This window comes from Arvicanthis niloticus, chromosome 2 (assembly GCF_011762505.2).
Source record: "Arvicanthis niloticus isolate mArvNil1 chromosome 2, mArvNil1.pat.X, whole genome shotgun sequence".
NCBI classification, from domain to species: domain Eukaryota; kingdom Metazoa; phylum Chordata; class Mammalia; order Rodentia; family Muridae; genus Arvicanthis; species Arvicanthis niloticus.
In genome coordinates, this window is record NC_047659.1 from 126,719,257 (window position 1) to 126,746,151 (window position 26,895).

At 45.3% G+C, this 26,895-nt stretch overlaps 2 protein-coding genes across 3 annotated transcripts in view; one reads left to right on the forward strand and one right to left on the reverse strand.

Moving 5' to 3' along the window:
* Window positions 1-11,553, reverse strand: part of Ghrh (growth hormone releasing hormone) — a 30,902-nt gene extending 19,349 nt beyond the window's left edge. Inside the window, exon 1 of the mRNA XM_034493760.2 lies at window positions 11,298-11,553. The gene's annotated coding sequence lies outside the window, so the exon portion shown is untranslated. The remainder of the gene's footprint in view (window positions 1-11,297) is intronic.
* A 2,924-nt stretch (window positions 11,554-14,477) lies between these two features.
* Manbal (mannosidase beta like) overlaps window positions 14,478-26,895 on the forward strand; it is a 30,722-nt gene continuing 18,304 nt past the window's right edge. Inside the window, exons 1-2 of one of the 2 annotated variants that reach the window (XM_034496931.2) lie at window positions 14,478-14,624; window positions 25,609-25,816. In XM_034496931.2, coding sequence (XP_034352822.1) covers window positions 25,667-25,816 — 150 coding nt within the window. In that variant the 5' untranslated portion in view covers window positions 14,478-14,624; window positions 25,609-25,666. Of the gene's footprint in view, window positions 14,625-14,680; window positions 14,965-25,608; window positions 25,817-26,895 lie in introns of those variants that run through there. The other variant, XM_034496930.2, reaches the window with a different exon arrangement.

The window sequence follows — 26,895 nt, forward strand, 5'->3', positions numbered from 1 at the left end:
AATTGTGGATTTTTTACCCAGAGGTCACTGTATGTAGACATAGCCTCTGTTTCTCCTGTCTCTTCCTCTTCTTTCCCCCCTTTCCTGTTTGGCCCTTGAGTCCTCGGCCATCCCACTGTAAACAACACATGGTCAAATCCTTCTAGATTCTCCCAGAGGCTAATGAATGTAACCTCTCCTTTGAAAATAACAATATCATTGTTCGAGAGGCTGATGAGAACAGGAATAGTGACTGAATTTTTTTTCCTCACATGAATGGTATATGCAGATTTTCTTGGGCTGGAAAGACAGCTCAGAGGTTCACAGAACTTGATGCTGACCCAAGTTCAGTTCTCAGCACCTTTGTCAAGTGGCTCACAACTGCCTGTAACAGTTCCAAGAGATCTGACATCCTCTTCAAGTCTTCATGCATGTGCACACACATACATACATACATACATACATACAGACAGACAGACAGACACACACACACACACCAATTAAGATTTAAAAATAAGCTGGGCAGGCAGTGGTGGTGGTGCACACCTTTAATCCCAGCACTCAGGAGGCAGAGGCAGGTGGATCTCTGAGTTTGAAGCCAGCCTGGTCTACAGAGTGAGTTCCAGGACAGCCAGGGCTACTCAGAGAAAGCCTGTCTCAGAAAAAAAAATACTTATAAATATTTATTTTTTTCTTAGACTGATTAATATATATCCTCCAGAAACATACATGAGTACAATATAAAATCCAACTGTACAAAATGACATACAATAAATGTGAGACCCATTCCTGTAATCTCAGCACTTGGGGAAGAGCAGAAAGTTAGGAGTTCAAGGCTAGCCTCAGCTGGACTGGGATACATGAGACCTTTTCTCTACAATACAGAGTAGTACATAACTAAATAAATAAACAGACTAAATCTTGAGCTGGTGTGATGGCATGCATCTGTAACCCCAGTACTGGAGAAGTTGAGGCAGGAAGACCAGACTGGACTATATGGCCAGACTCCCTCTAAACAGACAAACCAACCCCAGTAAGTCTCCTCCAGACTATAGGTGCTAGGTCCCCTTCCTGGAACGGCCCTTTCCATGTTTCTTGCACATCCTTGCTGGACGCCTGTGTGCACTGTGAGGATGCTCCTTTATCTCCTGCACTGGCTCCTTTCCTTCCGTTTGCCTCAAGGATTCCTTTCCAGCATTCGGAACTGCCTCCTGCTTTCTGGTTTACGCTTTTCTGTGTTTAGACAGATTCTCACTGCAGTGCAGGCTGGTCTCAAACTCAAAATCCTCCTGCCTCAGCTAGTATTACAGGTACATATCACCATGCTTGGCCTGCTCCACCCGTTTTATAAGCTACATGGTCGTGGTCCACAGTATAGATGCCCATCGTCTATCGAACAGTCCCCTATGGGTGAACGTGTGAGCTGTTTCAGGTCTTTTGTTAGTGCTATTTTTGTTCCCATTTTTATAGCTGGAGAACCTGTGACTCGGAGAAAGAAGTGCCCGGTAACATTTTTGGAGAAAATATAGGCATCCTCTCCGTTGCTTAGTTACAAAATATAAAAGTAAGGGAAGAGCTGCTGACCCCCAAATTAAAAAAAAAAAAAAAAAACCAACAACCCATCCAGAGATCTGACTTATCTTCCCAACAGTGCCTTTCTACTCTACGAAGCATGAATTCACTCTCCAGCCGGCACACAAGAAGCTGTTTGTGATCCAAGTGAAGAAGAGGTGAGGGTTTGGTACATCCCTGGGGCTTGCTGGACAGCCAGTCTATGCTTAATAGCAAACCCCAGGTCCCAATGAGACCTGTCTTATAAACAAAACAAAACAAAAACCAACCAAACAAACCAGGTAGGTTTTGGGGTCTCGATGCTGTTCTAGCTCTTTAGACCACCCTTGTTCTTGGGAGCCATCTGTCTCTTTAATAACTATCTGGGCTGTGGAGACAGCTCAGTGGGTAACTCTTCCTGTGTAAGCATGATGACCTGGGTTTGGATCTCCAGATCCCAGTTAAACCTAGATGAGCTTAGAGAGGCTGAGACTGGAGAATCCCTGGAAGCCCGTGGGCCACAGAGCCTGGTGTGTGCAGCAGCCAACAAGAGATCTGCCTCAAATAAGGTGGAAATTGAGGACCAACACCTGAGGTTGACCTCTGACCTCCACATAGGCATGCCAGCACTCTCACACACAGGAATGTACAGGTAGATGCACAAATGAAAATGGGTGAACAAGTGAAATTTGCAAAAATAAATAATGAACAAACTATTTCTATCACTTAAAAACAAACAAAGCACCTGAAGAAAAAAAAAAAAAAAACCACCACCAGAGGTTGACCGCTGACCTCCACATGTGCAGACACATCCACGGAAAACTCTGTTAATATGGTGTTCACATACACCCTGTGGAGGGGCTTTAAGTCTGCCTTCCTTGCTGGATAACTCTTTAGGGCGGGGAACATGTTCCTTCGACACTGCAGGTCCTGGCCACGGAGCATGGCTCCGGGCTGAAAGGTGGCTCAGTGGTTCAGAACACTGGCTGCTCTTACAGAGGACTGGGTTCAGTCTCCAGCACCTGCATGGTTGCTCACAACCGTCCATAACTCCAGTTCCAGGAGATCCAATGCTTTCTTCTGACCTCCAAGAGCATCAGGCACACATGTGGGGTGCACATACGTACATGCAGGCAAAACACCTGTACATATAAAATAAAATAATACAAAAATATTCAATTGTATGTACTCAGTAAATGCCTATTTGAGTGAATGAATTGCAGGTTTGTCTGTGGTTTAGCCAAGGAGCTCCAAGTCCTGACTTTGAATCCTGGCTACAACACCGATGAATGTTGTATGAAGTGGACTGTTGCTGTGACAAAAACTGGAGAGAAACAGTCGAAAAGAGAATTAATTTTGGGCCGGGCGTGGTGGCATACGCCTTTAATCCCAGCACTTGGGAGAAAGAGGCAGGCGGATTTCTGAGTTCGAGGCCAGCCTGGTCTACAGAGTGAGTTCCAGGACGGCCAGGACTACACAGAGAAACCCTGTCTCGAAAAAAAAAAAGAGAGAGAGAGAGAGAGAGAGAGAGAGAGAGAGAGAGAGAGAGAGAGAATTGATTTTGGCTCACAGCTTCACAGGTTTTGGTTCATGATTGCTTGGCCCTATTACTGTGGGCTGCAGCAGAAAAGGTGTGGCAGAGTACAGCCGCTCTCCTGGCAGCCAGGAAAGCATGGGAAGGTAGAGGAGACTGCTAGATAAAGATTCCCCACCCCCATCTTCTACACCCACCAGGCTCCTCCCACCAGGCTCTGCCCAGTAATCTATAGCTTTCAAGGAGGCTCTGCTTCCTAACTTCCATCCCTTCCCAATAACACCATCAAATTATGAATCCACCAATGGATGGAGAGCCCTCAAGATCTAAGTACTTCTCTAGAACCCAGCTCTGAACTTGAGCACATTGGGAACCAGGACTTCAAGGAGGCTTTTTGCTTTTTATGATTCATGTATGTGTTTGAGCGTTTGCCTGCATGTGTGTATCAGCACCACAGGCATTCCTGCTGCTCACAGAGGTCAGAAGAGGGTGTCAAAGCCCTTGGGATTGGGGTTATACAGTTGTAAGCTGCCATGTGGGTGCTGGGTACTGAACTCAGGTCCTCTGTAAGAGCAACAAGTGCTTGCTATTAAGTACCGAGACATCTCTCCAGCCTCCAACACGAATTTTTTGAGGGGCCACCTCCTAATCAGAATGCAACGATATACAGAATACAATATACAGCTAACTCGAGGTTCTCCACTCAGTTCTTGGCCTCAGCATCATCAGCATTGGTGGGAGGTTCAAGTGAGCAAACGCAGGTCACAGAGCCGCCACGAGGTGGTGAGCCGTTAGGCTCAGCTGTCCTCTTACGTGCTGTGTTTCCTTCAATGGCAGGCACGGCCTGGAGAGTTTGATGTGGGAATGGAGAAAGCTTCAAAGCCAACATAATGTGAGTGTGGCCCTGGAGGAAGAGTGGGGTAAGTGATGAGAGGGCCAGTCACATCCCTTTGCTGAGTGAGTTCATCATCACTCAGTGGAGATGATGACATCCAGTCTGTACAAGTCCCTCAAGAGGAAAACACTACACAGTCAAAAGGCACCATCGTTATTCAACTGGAAAAGTGCTTTTCTCAGGAAGAGTAAGGCAATCCCTGCCAAATGTGCACTTGCTTCTGCTGTGTATAATTGAATATTTAGTGTGGATTTAACCTGGGAAGCCAACAATGCTGTCAGAGCCAAGGTTAATGGGGCACTTAATAAATGTGGAAGTAATTAATACCAGCCGGATGCTGCTGTCATGAAACTTGTTCAGCTTCCATGATTGAAGTGCTTCTGAGAGTCAAAGTTCTGGACTCTGTGCAGGGAGATGGGGCTGGGGAGCCCTGGACTGGATCTGCCGTTCTACTGTGTGCTCCGTTGAGAGATAACATTCACCTCTCCTGGAAAGCTTCCCATGGCTTCCAAAGGTCTCTGGTGTTTCTCCGGGCTTCCCTTGTCACTCTGCAAATTCTTCTTGTACAGAACTCAAAATACTCTCTTGTTCTGGGTAAACAGAGGCAGGAAGACTGCAAGTTTGAGGCTAGCCTGGGCAACACAACCCCTGTAAGAAAAAAACAAATCGAAGCAGGGACGGGGAGAGGGAGGAAGAGAAAGGGTACCCACCCTGGCCTCTGGCAATAGTCTACGCATTTTTGTTTGTTTGTTTGTTTGTTTGTTTGTTTTTTGAGACAGGGTTTCTCTGTGTAGCCCTGGCTGTCCTGGAACTCACTCTGTAGACCAGGCTGGCCTCGAACTCAGAAATCCGCCTGCCTCTGCCTCCCAAGTGCTGGGATTAAAGGCATGCGCCACCACCGCCCAGCTAGTCTATGCATTTTTGTTTCTAATAGTGCCATTTCCTTGACCAAGCATATTTAAATCATCACAATCTCCAATTATTTTTAAAAAAAAGAAAAAAGAAAAAGAAAATTCACAGCAAGCATCATGCCCTGCATCTAGAGCCTGCACCGCACACTCCTGCATGGAGTGCGTCCATCTCTACACCCCATGGATAGCTTCTACACCCTGTGGATGGATTCCCTGGTCTGATGCCTGATGCTAGCAGCTGGGTGGTCTCAGGGTAGATACACTTTTTACATGGTGGTTGACTTTCAGGAGAGTTAAGTGCTGTGTCTGACTGACATGGTACCTCTTGTACAGAAGTCCACTGCTCAAGCTTAGGAACCTGGCGGAGATGTTGCTGTAGCCATCTTTAGGAAGTGCCGTCAGCTACAGAGGAAGATGGAGGCCTTTTCAGAGATGTTGATATTTGGTCTGAACTTGGAAAGATGAGCATGAGTCTGCCTTGCAAAAGGAAGAGTGCTGTGATAAATATGATTTGGGGGTTTCTACTCTGCTTTTGATCATTTAGTTCCTGTGATGGTTTGTATATGCTTGGCCCAGGGAGTGGCACTGTTGGGAGGTGTGGCCTTGTTGGAGTGGGTGTGGTTTTGTGGGTGTGGACTTTAATACCCTTATCCTGCTTCCTGGGAGCCAGTATTCTGCTAGTAGCCTTCAGATGAAGATGTAGAACTCTCGGCTCCTCCTGTGCCATGCCTGCCTAGATGCTGTCATGGTCCTTCCTTGATGATAATGGACTGAATCTCTGAATCTGTAAGCCAGCTCCAATTAAATGCTGTCCTTTATAAAACTTGCCTTGATCAGGTGTCTATTCACAGTAGTAAAACCATAACTGAGACAGAAGTTGGCACCAGGAGTGGGGTATTGCTGTGATAGGCCTGGCCATGCTTTTGTCTAGAAGAATGTGAATTTTGGAACTTTGGGTTTGGAAAGCAGTGGAATGCTTTAAATGGGACATAATGGGCTATCCTAGTAGGAATATGAAAGACTTTGTTGCTGAGATTGATTTGAACTGTAGATAGAGGTGACCTGAGAGATTTCAGTGGAGAAGAATGTTAGTATGTAGCCCAGAGACTGTTCTTGTGATATTTTGGTGAAGAATGTGGCTGCCTTTTGCCCTTGTCTGAAGAGTCTGCCTGAGGGTAAGGTGCAGAGACTCAGATTAATTGCATTATAAAGGAAGTCTCAGAAATGCCCAGCAGAGACTTTGTTCTCTACTTAAGTCTCATGAAGAGCCTTTTGAACAAGCATAGTAAGCTGAGAAAGGAAAAATATAAAATATATGGTTCGAGTATTAAAGGGGCACCATGAAGTGAAATGGACCTGAATCCTATGTTCTAGGAGATAGCAGATTAAAGGATTTGGGGGCAAGACCCCATCCAACTAAATTTAGATCTAGGCATGGTGCTACACACCTTTAATCCCAGGCGACAAAGGCAAGGCCAACCTGGGACAAAGCAGGTTCTAAGTGAAGAAAAGCTTAAATCCAGGTATGGTGATACACACTTTTAATCCCAGCATTACAGGATACAGAGCTATGCAGATCTTTGAGTTCAAGGTCAATCTACAGAGCAAATTCCAGGACAGCTAGCTTAGGCAGTGAGGGAGTTGGAAAACAGAAAGCTGGTGATAGAATAAGGTGGGGTGGGGGCAGGTTCTAGCCCCAGCAAGCCGTAGAACGTGGGTGGCTCTGGTTTTAGAGTGAAAAACAGAAGGGACAACTGATGCTGGATACTGGAGCTAAGAAATTATCGATGATTAAGAGGCCTGCATCACTGAGGTGAAATCTTCTGGGAAGTGTTTTCTGAGAGCACAAAGAAGCTATGTTCCAGAGATAGCCAAGGTTGTATCTAGTGCTATGGCTGGACTTGGTAATGTGTAAGAGTCACTCAGGTGGTACTGATTTTGAAGGCATGAAGGGGTCATGAGGAGGCTTGGCACTGTGAGAGGCCATGGAAGGCCATTGGTAAAGGTGCAGTCTCTGTTGCAGTTGAGAGCTCAGGAATGAAGGGTTCATGCAAAGGATTTAAGGCTTGGCACCATGAAGAGAGCCTATGAGAGGCTATTGGTGAAGCCTAGTTGCAGTGGAAGACCCCAGTGTACTGGAGATGCCAGTACCATGGGATGACCACCAAGAACAGCAGCAGCAGTGGCGTGGATCAACCTGAGCTTAGAGTGCTACAGAGGGCAGAGCTGGAGAAGTGAGGCCAGCCCTTTGGAGGAGATATTTCTTGCCATGTTCTGCTTAGGAGCTCCTACTCCAACGAGCCGCCCTCATGGTCATGTGTTCATGATCCACTATCCCCTGGGGACTTCTTCCTTCTCCTCACTCCTGTAGTCTCTGCCTCAGAGCACAAGAACAAGCACAAGAACCGAAGCCCTGCCTACTTCTCTTCTGCCCAGCTACAAACTCTAGGCATCTTTATTAACCAATCACAGATAACTTGGTGGGGCAAGGTTTATACAACAAAAACAAATATACACAAGGATCTCCTCATCTTGGAGCAACACATAATTTAGTATTTGAATGCAAGCAGCATCAGACTAAGCCACTACAGAAGTGAACATTCTGTCAGCAGCAGTGGGGTTTGGACCAGAGAGAAGTGCCACACTGGCACCTGCATCAGCCTGTGGAGTGTCCTTCAGAGAACTGTACTCAGGTGAAAGGGTTCTTGACTTCCCTGCAGTAAAGAATTTCCCGATAACACTGTGTGAGGCAGGGCTGGAGTTTGTTAGGAAGAGATTTAAACCAAGATTTAAGCATGGAGATTAGTATAGAGGGGACCGGGAAAAGTGCACACCCAAGTGTAGGTGTGAGCTCCAGTGTCTCAGTGGCACCATATACATTAGTTTAGTATCTTCTGAAATTGCATTGTTTGAAAGACTTCTAAAATATATTTTTATTCACTCTCTCCCTTTTCTATTTATCTTTCTTATTTATTTATTTATTTATTTATTTATTTGTTTATTTGTTTATTTTAGAGACAGGGTGTTTCTGTGTACCCCTGGTTGTCCTGGAACTCACTAAGTAGATTAGGCTGACTTTAAACTCAGAGAGGTCTGCCTGTCTCTGGCTCTGGGATTAAAGGTATATGCTAACACCACTCTGTCATTTTCCCCCTTTTTGATAAATAATATCAGAGGATGATCCCAGGATTCCTTGAATAGAGTTACAAACTAATAAAACCATGGGCCACACAATTTGTACAAGGAAGTTAACTATGTCTTTTTACTGCAAATGGAGTGTATAGTCTTGTTTATGAGGTATCTAGAATGTTGTAGGATTTCAACTGGGAAAGGGGACAGGCTGCATTCAGTCATATACATATGGGTCACTGTTATTTTAACTTTGAAATATCAATGTTAAAAGGAATTCTGATTCTATGTGGGTAACTTTCACAACAAATTTTGATACTTATACTGAAATTTTTGATGCAGTAGACAAGAGTGCAGTGTGAAGAGACCCTTGTGTTTCCTGCTGTCTCCTTGATCTTAGCTGCCTTTCTGTATGGCCTCCATCCCAGGCATGGGTCAAGACTGGCATATGAAAAACATGCCCTCTACCTAACTCTATTTTCCTTTCCCTGTATCCAATGCATTAATTACTTTTAACATTGTGTGTGTGTGCGTGCGTGCGTGCGTGCGTGCGTGCGTGCGTGCGTGTGTGTGTGTGTGTGTGTGTGTGTGTGAAGTCAGAGGATAACTTTTTTTTGAGTTGGTTCTACTACGGACTCATTGCAGGGCGTGAACTCAGGTCTGCAGGCTCAGGTAGCACACCCCTCCACCCGCTGGACCATCTCACTGGCCCTCTAGCCACTTTCTCATCACCATGACACAATGCCTGACTTGAATAACTAAAAGGTAGGAGGGGGCTGAACCATGGTGGGGTGGGGACGGTGCACGTGTGGAGGTGGCACACGTCTTCAATCCTGGCACTCCAGAGGCAGAGGCAGGCAAATTTCTGAGTTCGAGGATAGCCTGGTCTACAGAGTGAGTTCCAGACCAAAAACAAACAAACAAACAAACAATAAGAACAGATTTGTTTTGCTCATGGGAGATCATGGAGGACCAGAGCTATCAATCATGGCAGCCAGGAAGCAGGAGCAAGGCAGAAAGAGGCCACAGGCAAGATTCCCTCAAGGACCTACTCCAGTGCCTATCTCATTCACCAAGGTTCTCCCTTCTCCTTTGTGTGTGTGTGTGTGTGTGTGTGTGTGTGTGTGCGCGCATGTGGGAGTGAATGGCTCTTTGTGTGTGTGCAGGTGGTATTAAAGGGAAAACTGGGTGTCATTCCTCGGGAACTTTCCATCTACTGTGTTTTGTTTTTGAAACAGTGTCTTACTATGTGGTCCTTGCTGGCCTGGAGTTTGTATGTTCACCAGGTTGGCTTTGACGTCACAGAACCCTGTCTGCCTCTTGAGTTCTGGGATTAAAGGCCTGTGCACCGTGCCTGACTAAGAATGGACATTCCACCCCCACCACGGGGACCAACTCTATCTTTCTTTTTTAAGATAAGGTCTTGCACTGGCATGGAGCTTGTAAAGTAGGCTAGGCTGGTGGGCCAGTGAGCCTCAGAGATCTGCCTGCCTCCACTTCCCAGCACTGGGGTTATGTACCACCACGCCCACATTTTCTGTGGGTTCTGGTGATTAAACTCAGGTCTTCATGATTGTATAGCAAGCACTTTGCTGACTCAGGCATCTTCTCAGCCCTACTACCTCTGGCTTTTCACCACCTCTCAATCATCATCATCATCACATAGAAAATTAATAATATATCACCCAAAGGATTAATTCGTTGATGATAAAATTACAGCCCTTAAAATATACTCATTTCTCCAGCTCCTCCAGTACATCAAATACCTCAGGCTCTGGGCCACATTTCATACCAAAGTACTGCATACCTCTACTTTCCTTCTCCCATACCTAGAGATAGCCCATTATTCTCATCTGCAACTGTTTCTATAGTAAAATACCCTGACTGAAAACAACTTGGGGAGGAGAGGCTTTATTTCATCATTCAGGAAAGCCAGAACAGCAACTGAAGCAGGAAAAGGCAGAAACTTGAACGAACCCTGATTGCTGGCTTAGCCTCTGGCTTGCTCAGCCTCCTCCCAAGGTGACTCCACTCACAGTGTGCTGGGCGCCTCTATGTCAATTACTAATTAAGACAACGCCTCACAGCCACAGGCCACTCTGATCCCAGCCATTCTGGAGTTAAGGTCCCCACCTTGTACGTGACTCTAAGTTTGTGTCGAGTTGACAGCTGATGCTAACTATGACACCAACCATCCAGGGCCCACAGGAAGCTGCCTCGGTTCAGCATGGTTTTTGCCTCTGACTGTCTTGCACAGGTTGGCTGTTGTGCAATGGCTAATGCAGTCTCTGAGGCCTTGAGGGACTTTCCTGGCTTTCCCAGCCTTAGCTTCCTTCAGCCTTGGTTGGAAATGAGACTTAGCCTTTAGGAGGGCAGGGTGCTGATCAGGGTGGAGTACTTGGATCCAGTCAGAAGATAATAAACACCATGTGAAGGGCTGGGGAGACTCCGTGGGTAAAGTGCTTCCTGTACAAGCACGGGCACTTACATTCCAATCCCCAGCACCTATGCAAGATGGTGGCTTGCATCTCTAATCCTAGCACGCATTCATCCTGGGGTCCTCTAGTCATCCATTTTAGCATAAATGGCAACTTCTATGTTCAGTGAGAAACTCTGGCTGGGGTAAAAAAAAACTGGAGAGAAATAGAGGAAGATTCCCAACATTGACCTTTGGCCTCCACATGTGCACACATAGGCATGTACCTGCATATCACATGTGCACACATGCATACACTATATACATACCATACACAGAGCTGGATGGCGGTGGCACACGCCTTTAATCCCAGCACTTGGGAGGCAGAGGCAGGTGGATCTCTGAGTTTGAGGCCAGCCTGGTTTACAGAGTGAGTTCCAGGACAGCCAGAGACACTCAGAGAAACCCCCGTCTCGAAAACCAAAAAACCCAAATATACAAAGCCAACCAAGAAAAACCCATTCACAGAGACAAAGAAAACAAAATAAATTAATGCAGTGCTCACCCTGTCCTATGTTAAGCCACGTTAGACATGTTTTCTGAGTGGAAACCATTCCTAACCCCGTGCTTCGAGACTGTTCAGACATTAGACCTGGAGACAGACCTGCCATAGAGCTCTGCTGCTGGAGGCTTGTGGGCCACAGAGAGAAACTCAACTCGGCTCCAGTCCGCTAGGTACTTCCAGAGAGTAAGAAAGTAGCTGTGCCTGCGGCAGCCACACTGGGCATCTTTTTACATTCGGAGACAGACAGTAACAGGTTTCAGAGTACTTGAATCAGTGTATTACCTACATTACCTGTAGTAGCATATTTCCCACATTACCTGTAGTTGCATGCCAGGGCTGGGCTGTACATGTCACATACTGGGTGACTTGAGCAGCAGACATTTATTGGTTCCAGCAGCCAGGAGTCTGAAGCCAAGTAGTCTGATAGCACTTGTGAAGGCTTAGGAAGTCTGTTCTGCAGGCATCTCAGCTCCCGGGACTTGATGGGGGAATTTTGGTGTTTCTTGATCTATAGGAACATCCCTCCATATTTGCCTTCATCTTCACATGACATCCTCATGTTTGCATCCGTGTCCCCTTCTGTTTAGATTAGATTTTTAAAAAAGATTTATTTATTTATTTATTTATTTATTTATGTTATGTTATGTATATGAGTACACTGTAGCTATCTTCAGACACACCAGAAGAGGGCATCTGATCCCACAGCAGGTGGTTGTGAGCCACCATGTGGTTGCTGGGAATTGAACTCAGGACTTCTGGAAGAGCAGCCAGTGCTCTTAACCTCTGAGCCATCTCTCTAGCCCTTTAGATTAGATTTTAACATCCATCCTATTGATCTAATTTTTCTCTTAAAATATATATTATTTGTATGTGTGTGTGTGTGTGTGTGTGTGTGTGTGTGTGCATACATGTGTCTGAATGTTGTGGAAAAGAACATACATGTTATGAATGACATACATGTGGAGGTCAGAGAATAACTTAGTGGGGTAGGTTCTTCCTTCCATTTTTATGTGTGTTCTGGGGGTTGAACTCAGGCTCCCAGGCACTTGCACATATGCAGCAGCATCTTGACTAAAGAAGCTCCTAGGCCCTCTTGTTTGTGCAAGATTGCTTTATTTAGTCTTGTCTCTCCTGGATAAGTCCTTCTGTCTTTGCTCCTCCAGCTCTCTCTCTCTCTCTGTCTTTTGACAAGATTTCTATGTCTGTCTTGGTTGTCCTGGGACTCACTTTGTAAACCATGCTGGTCTTGAACTCACAGAAATCTGCTTGTCTTTGCCTCCCAAGTGCCAAGATTACAGGTGTGAGTCACCATGTCCAGTTGATTTACTTTTATAAAAATCCGGACTCCGTAACTTAATAACGCTCATTTCCTATCATGACAATGAATACAGCAAAGGTGACGAACCTCATGGCCTACATGGCCTCTAATGAGTAAGAAGGCCTGGACCACCCACCCCAACAAGCTCACGGGAGGGAAAGGCCCTAGGCTGCTGAGGAGTCCCTGTCCCAACTCAGCCCCCAGCACTGAGCCCCATCACAGTTTCTATCCTAGACCCTGGGAGGAGGGCAGGGGCTTAGGACTCCTGAATACCATCCATAAGGTTTACTGCAACCCCTTCCCCCACAAATATCCTGTCCCCAAAGAGAATCATATTATGGAGTAATGGAGGTTAAGTTCTGATATATCTGTCGGTGGAGGGTATATAACTCATCTCATAAAACATCTTTTTTTTTTTTTTTTTTTGGCTGGGTATGGTGGCTTAGGGAGGTAGATGTATCTCTGTGAGTTCAAAGCCAACCTGGTCTATATAGAGAGTTCCAGGCCAGCTAGAATGACACATTGAAACCCTGCCTCAAAAGTAAACCACCCCCAAACAAACCCACTGTCCTATATCTATACATGATGTCCATGTATCTATACATGATGGGACCCTTTAGGGCAGGTTCTGTAGTAACTGTTCTCTCCAGATCTCAATTCTACCTTTATTTTTTTAATAGCTACTTTTATTCCTTTAGCTTTTCTTCATATATATGTATATACATATATATGTGTATATATATATATATGAAATGTTTTGCTTGCATGTATGTATGTATACCACATGTATGCTTGGTACACATAGAGACCAGACGAAAGCTTCTGATTTCCTGAAATTGGAGTTATAAAAGATTTTGTGCCCACGTGTGAGTGCTGGGAACCAAACCCAGGTCCTTTTGCAAGAGCAGCAAGCACTCTTAACCACTGAGCCCTCTCTCCAGTCCCTAGTCACTTGCTTATTGCTGTCATGCTCCAACAAAAGAAACTTAGGAAGTTTGTTTTGGCTCATGGTTGACAATTACTGTCTGCCGTTGGGAGGAAGTGACAGCAGCAGGAGTTTGGAGCAGCATGTGCTTGAAGATTCATCCTCAGCATTAGGAAAAAAAAAAAAAAAAAAACCAACAAAACCAGAAATCCATCGACACAACTGATTTTGGGGCTGGGCATGGCTCAGTGGGTGAGAGTACTTGTTGACCAAGTATGAACGTCTCAATATCCAAAGTAAGAAGCCAGGCTTGGCCACACATACATCGTTAACGCCAGTGCCAAGGCAGGGTGGGATACAGGATCCTTGGGGCTTTCCTTATCTCAAGGGAGCAAGGTGGACTAATAATAAAGCAAGACACCTGATACACTCTGGCCTCATCGTGCATGCATATGTGTGCATGCATCTGCCACACCCAACCCCACCCACCCACACCAACGCCACACACGACACACATAATTAAAGGCTTTAGGGGTCAGGGCCACATCAGCTGACCTGGGACTAAAGGATGAACCCTGGAGATAGTTTATCCATTTGGCTGCCAAGCTGAGTTTGTTGTTGGCTGGAGGCTTGGTAACTGCCCATGTGAACCTCACTGTGTGGGACTTCCCAGGAATGATGAAGAGCGAGGAAAGAGGAAGTCACAGTGTTTTTCTGTCTTAATCTCGGGAACTCAAGCTCTGCATTTCCCCAATATCCTATGGGTCACATTGGTCAGCGTGGGAGGAGATGGTAAAAGGCTTGACTATCAGGCACCAATAACATCACTGCTCATTACGGAGGCTGGTTACCACCCACTGCCTAAACTGGGCCTTCATTCCTAACTGATCTGTATCACCTATTCCAATCTCTGTTATTTGCCACCCAAACATTTATCGCATTATGGATCCCATATCTATCGTGTTAACTTACTCTGACTATAAACTCTACGGAAGCAGAGATGTGCACTGGTCTCTTTTTAATTTATTATGCTGCTTTGGTTTTGTCTGAATTATGAATGTTTGTCCTACTCTTTGATATTGTAGGTTTCTGGCTCAGACTTACAACTGAGTTCTAAACAGTGTGAAGACCGTCTGTAATAAGGAGAATTGCTCCAAGTCCGAGGCTAGTCAGGGCTGCACTGTGAGACCCTGCCACAAATCAAACAAAAATTCGTTAAAGCTTCAACCTTCAGTGTGCTTTTAGGAAAGAGCAGGAGGAGGACGGCAGGGAAGCCTTGGCCCGGTAAAGCCGGCTGAACGGAATCTGCTGTTGCTGCTGCTTTTGCTGCCACGGCTCCGGGAACATCGCTTCCGGGTCACGAGGGATCACTTCCGGTGCGGCGGCGCAGCGTTACCGGAGGTAAGTACTCAGGTGCGGGTGACCCGGCCGGGGCTTCCCGGCGGGCGGGATCGGTGCAGTGCTGCGGGTTATAGTGGCTTTTCGGGGTTGCGGAGGAACGTTACTTGCGGTGGCAGTCTGCGTTCCGATGAAACGGGGGCCCTCGCCCGGGCCCGAGCTACGGTTCTTCAGGGCCAGGGCCCAGCCTGCCCTCCGCCAGGTGGAGCCCGGGCTTGACTTGTGGGGTGTGCCCTGTATTGCTGTGTAACCTAGGGTGTCTCGAGTTTCCTCTCCGGGTCACTTTTCTCCTCCGCAAAAGGAGCACAAAGGCTTGTGCGGAGGATGAGGAGGCCATGAATGTGTAAGTGCTTACTTAGGTGCAGTGTGCGCTTGAGAGAAAACTCTGTCAGAGAGAGGGACGGTGAATGCAATCGCCTCCCACTTACGTGCGGTTTCAGTTACCTGTCACCTGAATATAGAAAGTGAAAGACTCCAGAAACAGACAGCACGTGGCTTTTAATTCGTGTGTTTTGAGTAGCGTGTTGAAGAGCTCAGTTGCTTGAGTCCCACGTTCATGCCCCAGTACTGTTCTTCCCGACCCTAAGAAAGAGGCATAATGAAGTTTTACCTCTTCCTGCTTTGCACATACATCATCTTGCTTGGCGTATCCCTCTGTATATGCTACTCATTAGTCACTTAGAATAGCTGCCTGTGTTCAGGTTATTCTTATATACAAGAGCCTTTGGGGTTTGCCGAACAAAGCCAAACACTGCTACTGCTAAGGAAGAAAGGTGTTTTTTTTTTTTTTTTTAACTTAAAGAAAGCTCCTTAGGCAAAAGTTGCTAAAATCTTTTGGAGAACAAAATTTTTGTTGTTGTTTTTTCAAGACAGGGTTTCTCTGTGCAGTCCTGGCTGTCCTGGAGGATCTTTGTGAGTTGGAGGCCAGCATGGTCTACAGAGCAAGTTCCAGGTCAGCCAAGGCCACACAGAGAAACCATGTCTCAACAAAACAAAAACAAACAAACAAAAAACAAAACAAAAAATTGAAAATCAGAGCTGGTGATACTGCTGAGTTGGGAAAGTGCTTACTTACCCAACATGCAAGAAACCTTCGGTTTTATCCATAGCACCATAAGACTAGAGGTGGGGGCTGAGCACTCCTGTACCTCTATCCTTGACTGCAAAGCAGATTTGAGGGCTACATGGGAACTTGTATGAAACGGCAATAAGTGGTAGTTTTGCTTGCGAACCTCACATTGTCAAGGTTACAGCCATAGTGTGTATGTAATGTTTGCTTAGGTAGGGTAGAGAGGGCATCACATTTGTGAGTGGACACAGACAGAGAATGCCTTATGCTATGTGAAGGCCAAGCGTCCCTTGAAACAAGAGCACAAAGCCACTTACTGGGAATAAGGGATGGCTACACAGGTTAGGAATGGATTTGTTCTGAAAAACAAAATCAAAAAAAAAAACAAAAACAAAATCTCTGTAGCTGCCAGTGAATAAGCTTCTGCTATAATCCCAGCAGAGGAACACATGAAGGCAGTTTTGAAGTACCAGCAAGTGGAGAATTGGAAGGCATGTGAGAACGCAGAGCTAGCAGTGTGGACATCATCAAATGTTGTCAGTATGTTTCAAATTCTGCATGCCCCAAAGGACACTGTTATAAACTATGATCCTTGGATAGAACTGATCATTAAAGGTATCCATGTGATCACCTAAGAACTGTATTCCCTGTAAACATTATTGATAGAATTAACAAGATAATTTCAGATTGATATGCTATTAAAGTAAAATATTTATATTTAGACGGGGTTTCAGTTCTGGCTGGCCTGGAATTTAGTATATAGATCAGACTGGTTTCGAACTCACAATGATCTGCCTGCCTCCCTAATGTTGGGACAGAAAGTATATACCACTGTCCCAGGCAACCGAAATGTCTTTTTGAAAGGTTTTATTACCTGGAGTTTTTAGGGTGAAAGTCTGGGGTCTCAGTGCCAACAAGCTAGATTTGGCTACTGATTGATAATATTTTAATTAATGAGATAACTAACAGTGGAGATCAGAAAAGGAGATGTATTCAGTGTGCCCACATTGGGACAAAGAACAAATGAAAGGATCCTCTGGCTTCCAAGTCCCTCCCCAAGATACTGTCATGAGGTTTAGGCTTGAATAGAGGGGTGGAGGTTTGCATAGTCAAGCAGTTCTGGTCAGGATGTGGTCCTGTCTGTCATTGGTCCACCATAGTCCTTGCTCCAGTCTGTCGGACAAGGTGGTCTGATGCTTTGTAAAAACTGTATGAAATCTTTCTGACTGGCATACGGGCTTTTAGCCTTTCTCTTTCCCCATGTGTCTTTGATTCTAGCACTAGGAAAGCAGAGGCAGATGGATCTCTGTGAGTTCAAGGCCATAGAGGTCTACATGTCTTCTTCTATAGTGAGACTCTGCCACAAACAAACAAATAGAATATCTACTTTTTTAGTGATGGTGGTTACAATAACTTTTTTTTTTTTTTTTTTTTTTTTTTTTAGAAAAAAGTCCCCTGTTGTCACAGATCCCCCAACCACCATCCATCCCCCCCTGCCCCTGACACTCGGTCATCCCCAACATAACTATGGCTTGAAAGGTCTCTCTTTCATGTATTGTTAGAAGGTGTAAGGCAGCCTAATGCTACATTACAACACCCACACTTTATTTCATCAGACAGGCACTGTGGCATCCACTCAGCACAACATGATGAGTTTGATCCCTAGGACCTAGCCTGTAGCCTTTGTCTCAGGTGTGTGTGGAGAGAGGAAATCAATATATTAGGGTCCACTACCGTGCGTAGTGTCTAGCATCCACTGGGTAAGACAGAACAACTCTGTGGCATCTCATACTTTTTTTAAAAAAAGATGTATTTTATGTATATGAGTACACTGCAGCTGTCTTCAGACACACCAGGTGAGGGTGTCAGATCCCATTACAGATGGTTGTGAGCTACCATGTGGGTGCTGGGAATTGAACTCGGGACCTCTGGTAAAGCAATCAGTGCTCTTAACTGCTGAGCCATCTCACCAGCCCCTGCATCTCATACTTGTAAATGACAGTAAATGAACCAGTAGTCATATTTTGCAAGATGTCTGCTCAGCAATTTCTGTCCAGCAACTACTGACTGTGACTCACCTAGGGGCTGCTTACCTTTCTACTAGACAAAGCTCTTACCCAGTTTTTAGTAGCTTTTAGGAATTTGTTGACGATTGTTCCAAGGCAGTATCTACTGATACTTTTCTATGCCCCTGCCTCTTTAAATATAAATATGTATGTATGTATGCATATATAATAAAATATATCATTTATTTTAATTTTATGTTCCTTGGTGTTTTGCCTATATGCTTGCCTGTGTGAGGGTGTCAGAAGCTGGGGAAATGGAGTTACAGACAGGTTGAGCTGGCATGTGGGTGCTAGGACTTGAACCAGGTGTGCTGGAAGAACAGTCTTAACCACTGAGCCATCTATCTCTCTAGCACTCTGCCTGTTTTTAGTTGAAGTCTCAGAACAGCTTCTGAAACTCTCCTCAGGAGGCAGGATCCCAGTCCAGAGTCTACAGCACTGGGGAGCAATTGGGAGATCCGGAAACCTCTGCCAATTTGAGCTAGTACTGGATAAGTCTTGCAATCTCTGTATGCACCTTAAGTTATTTATTTTGAAACGTTGGTGGTTTGAAAGTATTGTATTTTAGGTCCTGGGAATGTGGTGCAGATGAAAGTACTTGCCTAGCATGCATGATGATCTGTCGGGGTTCATTCCTCAGCACTGCATAAATTGATTGACAGTTCACACTTTGATCCTAGTGCTGAGAAAGTAGAGTGGAAGGTTCAGGATTACCTTTTGATACCTACTGAGTTCAAGGCCAGCCTAGGATATGTGAGACTGGCTCAAAAGATATATAAAAACAATTTTAGCTTTATGGCTATTTTAAGATACTATTGAATTTCTGGATAGAACATTTGCCATAATTAGTGAGCCCGTGTCAGTACAGCACCGTAAACTGGAATTTCTATGTCCAGCTCTTCATTTTCCTCCTTCTGCTCTCCAGCCTAGCACAGTCCAGGCAGCGTGTCTGGAGGCTCCTTTCACTTGCTGGGATGGTTTCTCAGAACATCCCTGTTTTAGATGAGGGTTTTGAGGATTACTTGCCAGTTATTTTGCAGATGGATCTTTTTCTTGTGAGCAGACTCAGTCAAAGGCTTCGAGAAGAAAAGCCATCTGAGGAGCCTGCTGTAGGTCTGAGGGACACTGTTGATGGTCTCCAGGGTCACCTGGTTTCAGGGAGCAGTCATATGTCTCTCCTACTTTTCCACTGTCTAGAAGAAAGTCATGATGTACAGCACACATTTGAGATTGTGGAAGTATATGCTCCACACACACAGGCAGAGTGGCTCCATACATAGTTGTAATTAAGGTGAGAGATGGGTCTGTTCTCTGTCATCGACCTATCAGCTGTTTCTCTCATCAGTATTTATTTTTTACCCGAAGTTTCTCATTCGTGTCCCAACTTAAGCTGCTAAATCCCCACTCTTGACAACTCCCTGGCAATGTTTGCTTTTGCTTTTTCTGTTTTTAAAGCACTTGCATGCTTTCTGCCCCAGCTCATCCTGTTTATTTCTGTTTAGAAATGAGCCACTTCTGTAAGGAGTCCTGGTTTCTTTTATGGAAAAATGGCCCAGAAACCAAGATCTGGGCACAAGGTGTGGTCATTGCTCCTGGGACACTCTTGCTTATGTGTTCTCTAAGTGGCCAGAGTATGATATCCAAGGCTATAACTATTTCTTGGTAAATGTCCTTAGCAGTGTCCAAGGCTATAACTATTTCTGTATGTGTTAAGCTAAGTATACTATGCTGCTGTCTCTAACCCTCAGTTGTTATCCTGTGGATGACTGTAGCTTCCTTTTCGTATCTGGAAATCCTCCTCACTGCAGCAGACCCATTTTCCATTTTCCGCTCTAGTCACTTAGTTGGTTCTGGGGTGTGTGTGTGTGTGTGTGTGTGTGTGTGTGTGTGTGTGTGTATGTACTGGAGAGTGAGTTCAGGAGCTTGCATACACCTGAACTACTTCTGCAGTCCTTTGCTCTCTTGCCTTGGCAGAAATGTCACTTTCTTAGCCCTTCTCTGACCACCCCACATAAAATAACAAGCTATTCCTCCTCCTTTGGGTTTTCGAATTTTTAGCCCTGACATTGTACTGTATGTGACTATAAGCACTCCCTGGAATGAGAGCTTCATGACACACCACCATGGCACCTGTCCACAGCAATCCTCTGCAAGTGTCTGCCTTGGTCTTTAGCAGTAACATTGGTTTAGACAGAGCTGTAGTCACACTGGTGATACAGTTGTTTCTTTTTCTCAGTATTGCATTGCCAAACCTTCCCCTGGCTTGACCACAGTGTTTATGTGCCCCGTGTGCCTGTCAATGAAGTCCCGTGGTGCACATGCTCCACCACCAGCTCCCTTCCTGCTGCACACTTCCTGCCTTCCAGTGATAGGAATGGTGCTGCCAAGACTGCTTTTGTACCTGGAGGCCCTTTCTTTTTAATTATTTCCTTAATCTAAATTCTAGGAAGTAAGTTATTCAGACAAAGGATATCATCCATTTTATGACTTCTTATATGTTGGCATAATGACCACTAAAGAGAAAAAAGACTGAAGTGTAGTATGGCTTTGGGCACATTTTCTGATGGGCTCAAAGTGACATCAACCTCTAAGAAGTCAAGAGATAAGCTACAGTGTAGCTAGATGCCCATAGCCATGCTGTGTACGCCCCCAGCTTCCTGTCCCCTAATCTTCATAGTAATGGTGACACTGAGTATTGATGCCCTCAATAGACTTTTCACAGGTTTGAGTGTGAAACATGGTCAAGGGCACGAAGTTTATGAGGTACCACTGAAGGAGTGACGCTTTCTTCAGCTTTGGCATGAGGGCTGGTGTCCTGGAGAGCCTTGTCAGTTCCTCTCCTGGAGCTGGGCTTGGCTGCCTTGGAATTCACTTCAGAGCCAGCTTAGGAGCTGCTCCAAGCAGTCTGCTGGCCTCCAAGCCTCGCACCTTGTACATGACCAAAGATGGTATCCTTGAGCACCATGCCCCACCTGATCCACCGGGATTGGAACCAGCCGACGCTGGGCTCCTTCCAGAAGTCAGATCCTTCTCAGGAGGAGGAAGTTCTGCCAGCTCTGAGGATGGGGGGCAGGATAGTGAGTGAGGGGTAGCTCCTGCTTTGAAAGGCTTCTAGAATAGGCTGAACTGATGTGAGAATTGACTATCTTGCTTCCAGAGTAACCAGGTCAAAAGGAAAACAACCCACTCTGTTTGCATAGTCAGCCATCTTGTAATCTTTATGTGGTTTTCATGTTGGAAAAGTCATTTAAAGTAGAGGAGCAGCAGGGTCAAAATGAAAGAAAGTCGTATGAACAGCTCTGGTGGATGGGGCTAGTCCATAGAACTATATAATGTATGCTTAGCTAGTTACGTTTAAAGTATAAGAAGCAGGTAAGCCAGGCATGATGGAACAGGCCTGCAATCTCAGTAGTCCAGAGTTGAAGACAGCAGGGTCAGGTGTTGAAGGCCAGCATAGGCTACTTGAGACCCTGTGTCAAAATGAAATAAATAGTAAATAGACAGAAAAAAAGAAGAATGAATTTTTGCTTTGTATTAAAGCATACAGTTTGCATTTTTTGAGACAGTTTCATGTTGTCCAGGCTGGCCTTGAACTTGTCTTTCTCCTGCATCCACCTCCCAAGTCCTGGAATTATAGATGTGAGCCTCTGAATGTAACTCAAAATTCACCATTTTTAAGAATAAAGTGAGCCGTGCGGTGGTGGCGCATGCCTTTAATCCCAGCACTTGGGAGGCAGAGGCAGGTGGATTTCTGAGTTCGAGGCCAGCCTGGTCTACACAGTGAGTATCAGGACAGCCAGGACTACACAGAGAAACCCTGTCTCGAAAAACAAAAAACAAGAATAAAGTGTGTCATTAGCCATTTTGCATCACTATTACCAGTACTTCTGGAACCTCTTCACACTCCTAGACAAAAACTCTGCATCCTACCTAGACACTGGTTTCCACAGCTGATCTGCCAGTGTATGCACGCATCAGCAGCTGTAGTGGTCTGAAGGAGAATGGCCTCCATAGGCTCTTATGTGTGAAAGCTTGGTCCCCAATTGGTCACCTGTTTGAGAAGGATTTTTTTTTTTTTTTTTTTTTTTTTTTGAGATAGGGTTTCTCTGAGTAGTCCTGGCTGTCCTGGAACTCACTCTGTAGATCAGGCTGGCCTTGAACTCAGAAATCTGCCTGCCTCTGCCTCCCAAGTGCTGGATTAAAGGCGTGCGCCACCACTGCCTTGCATTTGAGAAAGATTTTGAAGTGTGGCCTTGTTGGAGGAGGTGAACCACTATAAGGTAGACTTTGAGGTTTCAGAAGCCCACACTAGGCCCAGACTCTGCCTGCTGACTGGGTCAGGATCCAAATAAAGCTCTTAGCTACTGCGTCGATGCCATGCCTGTCTGCTTACTGCCATGATGATCATGGACTAGCCCTCTGAAACTCTAAACAGGCCCTCAGTTAAATATTTTCTTTTATAAGAGTTCCTTGGTCGCCGGGTGGTGGTGGCGCACGCCTTTAATCCCAGCACTTGGGGGGCAGAGGCAGGCAGATTTCTGAGTTCAAGGCCAGCCTGGTCTACAGAGTGAGTTCCAGGACAGCCAAGGCTATTCAGAGAAACCTTGTCTCGAAAAAACCAAAAAAAAAGAGTTTCTTGGTCAAAGTCTCTTCACAGAATAGAGCAGTGACTAAGACAGCAATGCACACAGCTTCCAGTTTCTCCACAGTTTTACTGGTGCTTGCTGCCCACCAGTGCTTCTTGAAACACTTTTTTTTTTTTTTTTTTTTTTTACATTTTTACCTCCACCCTGTGTGGTTGTGTGTGTGTGTGTGTGTGTGTGTGTGTGTGTGTGTGTGTGTGAACAACTTGTGAGAGTTGGTTCTGGGTTTCCATCATGTTTATCCAAGATCAAAATCAGCTTGTCAGGCTTAGCATCAGGTGACTTTACCAGAGGACCATGTCACCAACCCCACCCTCCTGGGTTTGAGACTGAATCTTATTAACTGCAGCCCACACTGGCAGTTTTTATAGCACAAGCTGGCTGTGAACTCATCTTCAGCTGACTACTGGGATTGCAGACATGAACTGACTGCCCCTCTCCCCACTTCTTTGTTTTGTTTTTATTCTGATTTTAAGGGTCAGAGGCACACTTGCTGCAGCATGTATGTGACGGTCAGAAGACAGCTTTCAGGAGTTCTTTCTCTCCTTCCATCATGTGGTCCCAGGGATCAAATTCAGGTTGTAGGCTTGGTGGCAGGTGCCTTAGCTGGCAAGCCCGCTCTCCCGTCCCTGCTTTGTTTTATTGTTGCCTTGTGGAAATTCTTTGTCTGTGGGAATGCTAGACCTTTACTGTCAGTATGATTCACAGATGTCTTCATCCATTTTCTGGGCTGTCTCTCACTCTCTTAGGAATGTCCTCTATGAACAAAAGGTCTTGTTCTTTTTGCGGAGTCTAATTGACTCCTTTCTTTTGTAACTTGTGCCTTTGATGTCACATCCAAGAAACCACTGCCAAACCCAGTACCATAGAGATATCCCCCTAAGATTCTCCTAATGGCTTTATAGTTTGGACTCTTAAACTTAGATCTTGGGTCAGTTTGAACTGACCTTTGTAAGAGGCACAAGGGGATTATCTACTTCTTCGGCTTGTTATGTGTGTAGACACTGTTTCTTGGTACCACTTGTTTAAAGTCTGTCCTCTCCTGCCTGTGAGCGTTGATTTGGAGCTCTCTGTCTGCCCGTCTGTATGTCTGTTCTCATGTCAGTAGCTCTGCTTTGATTACCTCAGTTTTCTATAAATAGGTTCTCCAACTTTTTTTTTAAATTAAGTTAAATTAGCTTTAGTAATTTAACAGTCTGCATTTCAGCATTTAATGAGATTGTTTACATTCTGTCATAATAAGTCTTGAAATTTGTCTGTGTTTAATTTAACTGTCGGTTCAGTTCAGACCAGCCACATTTGGGACCACATGTGGTTCATGAGCACCATATTGGGTAGCTCAGAGTTCACTGGAAATTGCATGGCATGGTACAAGTCTCTCTTTGAAAACACAAAGGCATCTATAACACCTGATAGCATAGTACATCTGTCCCTTTATTGTTGGGGTGGCAAAAGAAAGCCATTTGTAGGTACCATGATAAAACGAGGCAAAGGGGGAGGGTAACACAAAAGGCATGATGGGCAGGGCGACCTCTGTGCTCAGGCTTGGAGTTGGAGTAGAATTTTGAATAGTGGTCATGGTTGGAAGGCTGTTCTGGGCAAATGGCAGCTTCATGGAGGGCTCAGGGTTCTTGGAGAGCCACAGACAGTTCTTTAGCATTACCAAGGTATTAAGAATGGAAGAGGATGGGCTGGAGAGATGCTTTAGTAGTTAAAAGCACAGGCTGTTCTTCCAGAGGACCAGGGTTCAACTCACAACTGTCTATGACTTACAGGGGATCTGACACACAGACATACATGCAGACAAAACACCAGTGCACATAAAAAAATCATTTAAAAAAAGGAGAATTAAATAGGGATCCTGGCAGTGATGGCAAAAGCCTTTAATCCCCAGCACTCCACAGGCAGATCTAGGCCAGCCTGGTCTATAGAGGAAGTTCTGGGACAGCCAGGGCTACACAGAGAAACCCTGTTTTAAAAAACAGAGAGAATGGGAGAGGGCTAGTGAGAGGAGAGGTGGGGGAAGGCCTGACTGGTCACCCTGTTACCCATCTACCAGCTTTCATGTATGAGCGGGGGTTTCTCTATATCCACTTTGTCTCTCCATTCAAACTTGGAATTTAGAGCTGGATGTGGTGCACACCTCTGTGTGCCAGCATGTGGGAGTCAAAGCCAGGAAGGCAGGCAGATCTCTGAGTTCAAGGCCAGCCTGATCTAGGTATTGAGTTCCAGGACAACCAGGGCTACATAAAGAGACTCTGTCTCAGAAAACAACAAAACAAAAGAAAACAAAAAAGTAAATAAGTAAATAAAATAACAGCAACAAAAAGTAATTTAGAACTTAGTGCTTTTCTCTGCCTTACTTTTTACTTGGTCAAGTTAAAAAGGGTTGGGTCTTCCAAGGTTTATTTATGTCCACCCCATCTCTCTAGCTTCCAGATTCCCTTCCTGGCCATGTGGGTCCCTTGTCCACCCTGGGGTCTCTCTCCATCTGCTTTTCTTTCTATCTAGACTATTCTTCCCTCAGATTACAATTTGAGTCACTCTACTTCTGCCCTGTTCTCATCTCTGTTTACTGAAGACCTGTGTCATCCACAGAGGTCTTCCCTCCCACCTCATACAAGATCTAACGTCTCCCACACAGTTTCTCTTCCCATACAGTCTGGCTCCATTTGAACAGAGCTTTGAGAGCAGCCATTAGTCTGTGTCTCAGTCTTTGCTATCCCTAAGTGTTAAACCACTAGGTAAATGAATAGATAAAGTCAGGTAAGTAGTCCCTGTTCCTCAGTTGGTAGACTGCTTGCTCAGCATTCGTGAGGCCCTGGGTTCCAGCCCCAGCACTTGAAGGCAGAAGCAGGAGATCAGAAGCTCACGCTCACCCTAGGTTAATAGCAAGCTCCAGGCCAGTCCAAGAGGAGTGAGATACTGTCTCAAAAGCAAAGCAGAACAAAATACAGAAATGTGCAGGTCTTTATAAAAACATTGGTTGGAGATTTTTGCACTTGTTTATTTATTTTTATTAGCTTTATATTCAGAAAATATCAAACATTTACAAAGCTGAAAAGATAGTTTGTTGTGCATATATCCTCCAATTAGATTCAAGAATAGTTTATGCCTTGCTGAAGTTGCTTCCTGTTCGGTGTGTGCGTGCGCGCAGTGGGACCACTCAGATCACATGGAAAAACCTGACATTCACTCTTTCTGTTTAGAATCTGGTTCTGGAGAACAGTGAATCTCAGGAGACGCCTGGCAGTGGTGCCTTGGACCATGGCCTCTGACCTGGACTTCTCGCCCCCCGAGGTGCCTGAGCCCACCTTCCTGGAGAACCTGCTGCGGTACGGGCTCTTCCTGGGAGCCATCTTCCAGCTCATCTGTGTCCTGGCCATCATTGTACCCATTCCCAAGTCCCATGAGACGGTGAGTCCTTCCCTGGGACCTCAGCTTTCTGGGTAGCAGGCTAGATTCTTATACCAGGAGAAATCATCACATGCAAGATGGGCAGGGACCGTGTTGGCCCCTTGTCAAATCAGCTTGGTCCCTGGAAGCCCTATATGGGGCCATGTGGCTTCATATAGGCTTTGTTCTGGTGTTTTTCATATTTTTTTAGGCAAACTCTTACTATATAACTTAGGGCTGGCCCCAAACTCTATCTGCATGAATCCTGAATGCTAAGTTTCTATTAAGCTCTTTATTTTATTATTATTTTTTAAATCTATTTTAATTTTATTTATATGCGTACACTATAACTGTCTTCAGACACACCAGAAGAGGGCATTAGATTCCATTTCAGATGCTTGTGAGCCACCATGTGGTTGCTGGGATTTGAATTCAGGACCTCTGGAAGAACAGGCAGTGCTCTTCCAGATGTACTAAGCCATCTCTCTAGCCCTCTTTATTTTATTTTGAGGCAGAATCTAGCTGGCTTTAGACATGAGGTAGCCTTGTGGGACTACCAGTGTGAGCCATTCGTGATGGCTTCTGGTAAGACTTTCATTAGCTCCTGTTGTGCATTGGACTGCTAAGAGATGTGGCCTCTGCCTGCTAAGGAGTGTCTTGCCTTTGGGAGGGATGCAGATATAAAACAGTACTTAAGGATGTGTGTTTATAATCCCAGCATTTAGATCAGGGGAGGAGGATTTTGAGTTCAAGGCCAGTCTGGGCTGAATAGTGAGATCCTATCTCCCAAAACTGGGGGCAAGGAGGAAGCAATAAATGTACTTCCATGAGAAATACAAGGTACAATATGAGTGAATAACTAAGTGGAGGGACCCAATCATCCCCTGGGGAAGTGCTAGCTGTCCCTGCTGCTGAGACAGAATGAGCAGGTATCTATCAGGTACAGTGGGAAAGGTGGGAGAATAGCATTCCAGGCAGGGCAAGTGCTTGCAAGGAGCTGGAACTAGTCCAGGGACCTAGAAATGATGGTTGCTGGAACACAGAGGAGACCGGGTGAGAGGTGCAGCGGAGGTGTAAGTTGGGCACAGAGGGTTTCAACA